At 61.1% G+C, this 8,611-nt stretch overlaps 1 protein-coding gene across 3 annotated transcripts; it reads right to left on the bottom strand.

Annotated features, from left to right (window-relative positions):
* Positions 1 to 570: 570 nt before the first annotated feature.
* On the bottom strand, positions 571 to 6,940 carry EGR3 (early growth response 3). Of its 3 annotated transcripts, XM_077306069.1 has the most exons (3): positions 5,882 to 6,020; positions 4,819 to 4,964; positions 571 to 3,913 (listed from the first exon to the last, which is right to left on the bottom strand). In XM_077306069.1, exon 3 carries the CDS (start codon positions 3,903 to 3,905, stop codon positions 2,829 to 2,831), a length of 1,077 nt encoding a protein of 358 aa, XP_077162184.1. In that variant the 5' UTR covers positions 3,906 to 3,913; positions 4,819 to 4,964; positions 5,882 to 6,020; the 3' UTR covers positions 571 to 2,828. The 3 variants fall into 3 exon arrangements, with proteins under 3 accessions (XP_077162184.1, XP_077162183.1, XP_077162182.1); XM_077306068.1 differs by lacking the exon at positions 4,819 to 4,964 and having other exon boundaries at positions 5,882 to 6,940; XM_077306067.1 differs by lacking the exons at positions 4,819 to 4,964; positions 5,882 to 6,020 and adding an exon at positions 4,075 to 4,445.
* Positions 6,941 to 8,611: the final 1,671 nt, after the last annotated feature.

Raw genomic sequence — 8,611 nt, 5'->3', positions numbered from 1 at the left:
TGCCATCTACAGGGCAGGCAATGGGCTGAGAACTGGGGCTGATCTTACCGAAACATTTCCTTGGGAGGTTTCCTTTATTTCTAGGGAGCTTAAATTCAAATAAATGAGCTCAGTTACGATTCTAACTACAGAAAGAGTCCCATTAAACTTAGTGGGGATTAATTTTGGGTATATATCTTTGGTATTGCCCTTGCAGTCCTAAACAATGACCTCTGCCATTTTTGTCACTTTTGGAATACAATGTAAGTGACAGGGAAGACCACATGGTGCAAGAAGTATCCAAAGTGTCCGACTCAAAAACCTGCCATTATTCTGACCACTGCATACTGACCCAGAAAGAAATGCAAAAACACACAAACACTTAAGAAACGGTGCCAGAAAGGAAACGGCACAAAGCAACCAACCCCAGATCAAGCTCTGCAAGAATTCATCATGCCTAAAAAAACCAATTATAAGCAATTTCTTTGCTTTACATATGAATTATTTCTTAAACTAAGATTAATATATAACATGTAAAATACACAAAATTATATTTTAAAAGAAAAAAATAAAGATATTCACTACAAGGAATTGATTGTCAGCAAACACAATATCTTTACTGCATTAGCATTTGCTCACAGTGCAAATGGTACAACAAGACATCAGTTCAAAATTTCTGATTTTTCCCCTTTAAAATGCTGTATGCATTAACTATCATATTTGCATTACAATGTGACAAATGAGCAAATGAAATGTGTGTGAAAATTATCACTTTCTTTTTCACAATATCAAGCATTTTAACCTTAGTATAAGGTACTATAAATCCAAGAAATAAAAACATCCACAAAATATATTACATCTGGTTTGTCTTTTTTTTCTAAGTACTCAACTTTATACAAAAGTCTTTCAAAAAATATCATTCCCTTAGAATTTTTTTGTAGTTAAACCTGATTTGTGTTTCTTTCAGTTCACATAAATTAGACTGCATTTTCTCTCTCTGAGATTTTTTTTTTGTTTTAATTTTTTTAACATGCAGACATCAAACCTGGATAAAACACAACCTTTTGGCAACAAATTTTTATTTTAATAATCATCGTTTTGTTTAAATATCTGAGCATTTAATAAAAACAAAAAAGGAAAGAAAAACAAAGCAAGACATGCAAATGACATGCATGTACCAGGAGGAGAAAAGGAAAGGGGCAAATTGCTTTCTTTCCCCCTCACATTTAAGTGACCCCCCAAATTAAAAAAAAATCACATTATAAAAAGTACCCAGTAAAACACTGTTTTCTGCATTTCTGGAAAGAATTGCTCTTGTGCTAAAAAATAAACCACCCCAGACTGATGCCCGATAGCCCTCTTTCCCAAAATTACATTCCCAGGGTGAGCCAGAAGGACCTGGAAATTGCAAACCCACATTCCATTCACTTTGTGTGTTTTTTTTTAAATGGCATTTTCAATACTTAAATAGTTCATTTTGAATTTGACACACACACACACACATACACACACTCACACACACATAGTGCTTTCAAAAGAACAGGGAGAGGGCAAGGGGTGCATAAAGTGACCCTTTGAATAGACAACACCCTGTAAACTCTACAGCCTCTTCCTTCCCTCCAACAGTATGCCAGCCTCAGGAGGAAAAATGGGTATAAGGAAGCAAAAGTACATTCAAGTCAGATGGAAGGAGGCAGCCCCTGACCCTCAGCCCCCTTTCCTGGAGGGGCTCAGCCCAGTCAGTAAATCCCCAGCTGCCCAACAAGGGATCTACCAGGAGGTGAGCCTGGGGTGAGGAATCAAAGAGAGAGGGGGGTTTAAAGGGAGGTCATTCTGCGCCCCTCCCCCAACTCCTCCTTTGGAGGAAATAACCTTAAGGAATACCTGTACCCGCTTCTTTCTCTTGACCTCCAGCTCCTTCCTGAACAAACAGACAACAATTAAAGCTGTAATCTCTCCCCCCCCCCACCTTACTCTTTCTCACTCTTGTGGATCAAAAGGGACTGGAAGGGCAGTGCTCTTTAGAGACCATTCCTTCCACGATGGGGAGCAGGGGGGCAGAAGAGGTGTCTTGGCAGGGGCAGCCTGGCCTAAACTGGGAGGGAGGAGGGGGGTAGAGAAGGTTTGCATGGGGGTTAGAGGGTACTTTGGAGAATGGGGGGAAGGAGAGGCGAAAGGTGGACCCAGGGGAAAGAAAGGGGCTCAGCTGCAGAGAGAGTGAAAAGCCCCCTGCACTATTCAAAGCCAGGCCAGGGGGTCTTTCCCCCTTTTGCAGCAAGTGAGAATGTGAAAGGGGGGTGGGGGAGAAACGCCAGAGGGGAGGGGGGAGAGAGCAGCAGCAGCAGCAGCAACGGCGAGGGAGGGGGGTTCCTGGAAGGCGCCTGCCGTGGGGCGGGTGGAAGGCCACTCTGTTTGGTGTCAGGTGGGGAGGGGGCACTCCTGAGCGCTTCTCTCTGCGGCCCACTTCGGGGCGGGTTGGGGGGCAGGGTGGGGCGAGGCCGAGGGGCCCCGGGAAGCAGCCCGGCCGAGTCACACGCACGCACACGCACACACGCGGTCCCCAGGGCGGCGAGGCCGGCGCTTTGGTGCCCCCCTGCAGGGAGGGAGGGAGGGGGTCGAGGCGGCGGCGGCGGCGGTGGGGGGAGCGGCGCGCCTCAGCCGGGCCAGCCCGAGCCCCCCCAGCACAGCAGCTCCTCGGGGGGCAGGGGCTCGTCGTCGGCGGGCCCCCCTGGCGCAGGCCCAGGGCCGCGAAGGCGCCGGGGATCCAGGCGATCCGGCGGGCAGTTCCACGCGGGCGGCCAGGCGCCCCGGGGCGGTCGGGCGGCGGCGCCCAGGAGGCCCGTCGAGCGTCACGCGCAGGTGGTGACCACGGGGGCCAGGGCGACGGGCGGCGAGGCGTGGGCGTTGGCGCCGGGGGCTCCGGCGGGCCCGTGGGCGGCGTGGGCGGCCTTGTCGGCCTTCTTCTCCTTCTGCTTGAGGTGGATCTTGGCGTGGCGCTTGCGCTCGTCGGAGCGGGCGAACTTGCGGCCGCAGAACTCGCAGGCGAAGGGCTTCTCGCCCGTGTGCGTGCGGATGTGGGTGGTGAGGTGGTCGCTGCGGCTGAAGCTGCGCATGCAGATGCGGCACTGGAAGGGCTTGTGGCCCGTGTGGATGCGCAGGTGCCGCGTGAGCTCGTCGGAGCGCGAGAAGCGCCGGTCGCAGCCGTCGGCCGGGCAGGCGTGCGGCCGCTCGTGCAGGGGCGTCTTGCTGGGCCGGTTGGGGTACTTGCGCGGCCGGATGGGCTTGAGGGTGAGCGGCGCCGCCGGGTGCGGCTGCTGGGGCAGGCCGCCGAAGCCCGGGTGGATCTGCTTGTCCTTGAAGGCTTTGATGGTCTCCAGGGGGGTGATGGGCGGCGGGTTGACCCGGATCGGGTCCAGGTTCTGGAAGGGCTTGTGCTCGGGGAGGCCGCCCAGCTCGCTGGGGTGGTGGTAGAGGTTGTAGTCCGGGATCATGGGGAAGAGGTTGCCGTCGAGGGCGCCCGCCGCTTTGGCCCCCCCGGCCTGGTACTCCTGCGGCGTGTAGGGCAGGCCGGCGTTGCCCTGCGGGTCGTGGAAGGGCTCGCCCGGGTAGAGGTCGCCGCAGGCGGAGTAGGGGGGCAGCGCCGGGTACATGCCTTCCACCACCTCGCCCTGGCCCTGCACCTGTCCCATGCTGCCCGTCGAGGCCTGCGTGCTGCTGGCCAGGGCGCCCGAGGAGGGCGGCGGCACCCCCAGGATGCCGGCGCTCATCAGGCTGATGATGTTGTCCTGGCACCAGTTGGACGGCGAGTCGAAGGCGAACTTGCCCAGGTAGGTCACCGTCTTGTTGCCCCCGGGGGCGGGCTGGAAGGAGCCCGAGTACGACGACAGGTCCTGGCTGGGCTTGTCGGTGGCTAAGCCAATATCCATCACATTATCTGGGAGAGGGAGGCGAGAAAGAGAAAGAGACAGCCGGTGAGACGGAGAACGGGCAGAAGGACCGGATTTCTCCCTCCCCCCGAGGCCCAGGGACACAGCGTGGGGGTGGGGGTGGGGGTGGGGGCGCCCGGGACGCGCTGGGGAAGTGCTGAATTCCCACCCCGGAGGGAGCGGCTCCCGGTGAGGCGACCCAAGCTCGACCCCAACGCCTCGCGTACGCTCAAGCACATGGACAGGCACACGGGGGCGACGAAAAGAGGCTGGCCCGGCGGCTGTGAGCCGGGAAGAGCGGGGGATCGGGGCTCCAGTCGCTTGCGGAGCCGCGGAAAGGATCGACCCTGGGGGGAGGGGCGCGCAGGCCTTTCCAGAGCCCCCCCCCGCTCCCTCCCCAATCCGTGGGAACCGGAGCCCTCACTGCCGTGCCCTGCCCTCGCCGTCCACCAATGTGCGCACACAGGGACACAAGGAGGTGAATGTGCGGAGCCCAGCCACTGCATGTCGGCTGGCCAGGCATGCCGAGCCGTCCGCGTTCTTCCACACAGGCGCAGCGGTAACCGTCTTGTGCAACATAAACAGGCATGCACATACACACACACAGACGCACGCACGCACACACACAGCCCTGTTCCCCAGAGACACCCAGCCCAGGGGGCGAGAGCTGCAGGAGCCAGGCGGGCCAAGCCAATGCCTGCGGCCGCAGGGAGCCTACAGGAGCGCCGAGCCGCCCGACTCCCCCACCAGCGCCGCAGCCACACACCGAGGCCGGAGTTTTCGGGCGGACCGGGGCCTCCGCGCGGAGGGCTCGCAGGGCCGGGGTCGGCCCGAAAAGCCGCGGAGAGGAGGAGGCGGGAGGGAGCCGTCGGGGGGGGGGGAGGGAGGGGTAAAGTCAGGAAGGCGCAGGTACCTGAAGGCTCAGGTAGGCTCGGGCGGCCGAGAGCGCACGGGGCCGTTTCTCTCTGGCTCTGGCTCTCCGCTCGTCTCCAGGCGCCTTCCCACCCCACCGACGCCGCCGGGGACTTCCAGCAGAGCTTTACAAACTTGCCGAGATTTCTGCGTCGAGCCCGGTGATGAAAAATACAAGGGAGGCGGGGAGGGGAGGGGAGGGGAAGGGTGGGAGAGAGAGAGACTTAGAAGGAGAAGATGCAGGAGCGGCGGCGGAGATGGAGCAACCCGGGAGCCGCCGCCGCCGCCGCCAGATCCAGACTGGGGAGGAGAAACCGGCTGGTTGGCCGCGGCGAGGGAGGGTGCGGTGGGGGTGGGGCGAGGCAGAGCCGAACCGGGCCTGGGCTCCGACTCCCAGCCGGCGGGTCTTCCCGCTGCCCTCCTCGCGCACACCGCGCGTCATCCAGGGGGGACCCGGGCCGCTTCAGCGGGAGCCAAGTCCTCCCGGCCCTGGAGGGAGCGCCACCTGCCCTGCGGCTCCACCCCCCCACCCCCTCCAGGGACCCCGGGCCCGCCCCCGGGCCCCAAGCGGCAGCCCCCGAGGCCTCGTCGCGGCGGCGGGGTCCGGTCGGTGTGTGGCTGCCTCGTTAACCGGGAAGCGCCCAAGCCGAGCGAGGGGACGGCGGGCGGGGGCCCGCGCCTAGTGCAGCGATGGCTGCTAGCCTGCGCCACGCAGAAGCCGCCGCGCACGGAGAAGCACACAGAGACTCACACACGGAGGGACGCGCACACGGAGACGCAGCTGCTCGCACATGCTGCCCCAGGTCCCGCATGCCCCTCGGCGCCCACCCCGGGCCCTGTCGACCGCCTCCCCGCTCCTGCCCCCTCTCACCGCGCCGGGGAGGGGACGCCGTCCAGCAGGCGGGGGCCCAGGCCAGCCCAGCCGCCACGCGTTCCCCGGGAAAGCTCCCTCGTCCCCACCCCCCACCGAGCCACACTCCCCCCCTCCCCCCAGTCTCCCCTCCCCCCCTCCCCCCAGTCTCCCCTCCCCCCCCCGCCATCGCTGCCTTCCTTCCCTCCCTCACCTGCCGCCATCTGGTTATTGTAGTGAGGCACCGACGCCTCCCCGTTGCCGGTGAAGAGGTTGAGCGAGTTGGGGATCTCCTCGGGGTACAAATTGTCAGGCAACTGGCTCATCAGAGTGTTCATGGTCCCCGGCAGCTTCTCCAGGAGTTTGCCTGTCATAGCACTGGCGGAGGAAGAGGAGGAGGAGGAGAAGGGCGGCGGGAGGCTGCTGCTGCCGCCGCCGCCGCTACTGCTGCTGCCGCCGCCGCCGCGGGCTCAAAGCGGCTCCGAGCTCCCTTCCCAACGAGGCGGCATCCGAATGGCAAATCCGTGCGGCGGAGATCATGCGAGAGAAAAGTTGCGGCGCCGGGGAGGGAGGGGAAGGGGAGGGGGAAGGAAGGCGGCGTGTGAATGGGGGGGGGCGGTTGGCGGAGGAGGGGGCGAGCGATCCTCGGTGGATCCCTGAAGGTGTTTCCTGGAGGGAGGCGGAGGGGGGCCCCGATCTGCCGTGCAGAGGTTGCTCGAGGAAGCGGGTGGGAGTATTGCAATCCCTCCCCGCCCGCCCCCCCTCGGCTCTCCTCCCCAACCGCGCGGCGCTTCTCTGCCGTCCTCGCTGGCTCCTCTCCGTTGTTAAGCAGGCTCACTCACTGCAGCCCAAATGCTCCGCCAGGGAAATCCACCAGCCTATTTATGTGAGCGACGGGAAAGCTCCGTGACGTAGCTGCCCAAATATGGACAGACAAAGCCGAACCGCTGCCGTGACGTCACAATGGAAGCTCCTCACAATGGAACGTTCAGAAAGCAGGAAGCCGGCAGAGCGCCGCCGCCGAGCGGAGAGGCCAGCCGGAGAGGGACGCCCCTTCGCGCCGCCGCCGCTGCTCGGCGCACCAGCCCGCGGCCACCGGTGCGCAGTCGGACCTGGCTTCCCGAGGGGGTCCCGGCTGGAGAGCGCCCGCCCCGCCCCCCGGGGACTTTCTCCGGCACAGCCTGCCTCGCGCTCGGCTGGGGGAAGGCAGCACCTCTGCAGAAAACGGGCAGGCACGCTGGGCAGTGCGGAGCCCCGCCAGTCCCCTTGCATTAATACGACTGCCAGGGGCCGGAACCGCCCCGGGTGCACGACCAGGCCAGCCCCAGGGCAGCCCTCCTCCCGTCGGAAGGCCAGAGGGGGAAAGCGGAGGAAAGAGGGAGGCGGCGACGGAGGAGGGCGCCTCTGTTGCCCTCCAAGCAAAAGCGTCGCTTTCGAGAGCAGCTGCCCTCCTCGTCCTGCCGCAGCCAACGTGATTTTCCCTTGCAAGTTGCACGTCAGGCCCACTTGAACCCAAACATTAACCCAATCCGCCTTAGGGGTAACAACCCTGGAGGGAAGAAGAGACTTTCCCTGGTGCGCCTCAGTCCCCTTCCCTAAGAGACTCTGCCTCTAGCGAGGATGATTGTGCACTCTGAAGGGCCAGCGCGGCACTCCGCTTTCCCTCCATGTCAATGGTGGTCGGAATTGCTGTGTCTGCCGCTGCCGCTTAATTCCACCCACACCACAAGCCCGAGACGCCCGTTAAGCTGCCTGCCAGGAGTGTCTCGGTGGGTTGGCATCGGGACCCCCCTCCCGTCCCTCGCGCCAGTCCCTCGGCCTGCCAGGCACCTCCGCAGGGGCGAAGACCAGGTGCCTCCCCACCGCCACTCCTCCCAAGCAGGCCTCCGAGGAGACTGGGGCCAAGCGATGCTGAAATCTGGAGGCGACGCCGCTCGCCTTCCTGGCCTTCAGCAAAGCAGCCCAGTGCTCCGGCTGCTGAGATAAGTGGGGAGGAGACGGAACAGCTGCTGCCGCCGCTGCTGGCCGTGGGACTTCAGGGCACCCGAATACAGATCAGCAGCGGCCGGGCCAGACCCCCCCCCCAAGTTATCATCCAAGGAAGAAAACTCACTCCAACTGCAGCCGTCCTCCCCGCCCCCCTTCCTCCGATCAGAAATCTCCTCTAGAAATCAAGCGCTGAGATATTTTGAATAATGTAAAGCAGGTAACACTTGTTGGCCGTCTATGATTCGGAACCCTCCCCGCCCCTCCCCTCCCCCCACTTTAAAGTTTGGCACTTCTAAGGCGTCAGTAATTAGGCGGTTTCGTGCTAAGTGTGCCAACTGATGCTATCTTTCAATAAAACCCTCCGAGTTATGTAGCAAATGCATGGAAAGATTACATGTCGCAATAGCTCCACTTACCCAATTCCTGCACGGCCGGCTTTGCGATGGGAGTGAAAGGGACGCCGGAGGAAACCTGGATGGGGAAAGGGAGGGGAGCCGGGCCGAGCACCCAGCTGGCGTGCTCCGCGTGGGGCGGAATGGCACCCCGGCAGGTGTGTGGCCAGGAGGCTGCCAACAGGAGCGGGAGCCATCGCCGGATCCTGGGGACACGAGAAAGCAGCCAGCGTCAGAACGTGCCTTATGGTGGCAAAGTGTGATTGTCACTTGTGTGTGTGTGGGCCCCCCCGACAGTCCCGTCGGCCGAGGCATGTTTACTCGGAAGCAACCCCCATGGAAGGCAACATGGGTTGCAATAGGGTGGATGCTTCATTGGAGCCCCTAAACTCGAAGGGTTCTGGGCTCTGCCTGGAAGGGGCGGAGGGGGGGGGGCGGAAGGTCACGGCCGGATTTTCTCTTGAAGGTCAGCCGGCGGAAATGCAGCAGACTCCCCCAGCCCATTCCCGCCTCTGCTGTCCGGCTGGAATGAGTTGGGCCACTCGGGAAAGGCCTCGGGATTT

The sequence above is a fragment of the Paroedura picta genome, chromosome 12, assembly GCF_049243985.1.
Source record: "Paroedura picta isolate Pp20150507F chromosome 12, Ppicta_v3.0, whole genome shotgun sequence".
NCBI classification, from domain to species: domain Eukaryota; kingdom Metazoa; phylum Chordata; class Lepidosauria; order Squamata; family Gekkonidae; genus Paroedura; species Paroedura picta.
The sequence above is the reverse complement of the archived record's forward strand: the minus strand, read 5'-3'. Positions and strand labels throughout refer to the sequence as shown.

Bases quoted from the DNA above. Each gene is read 5' to 3' on its own strand.
- EGR3 (XM_077306067.1), bottom strand. From the start codon at position 4,411: ATGCAGTGGCTGGGCTCCGCACATTCACCTCCTTGTGTCCCTGTGTGC. The intron at 3,914-4,074 runs GTGGGAATTCAG...TCCCTCTCCCAG, and splicing joins CGGGAGCCGCTCCCTCCGGG to ATAATGTGATGGATATTGGC.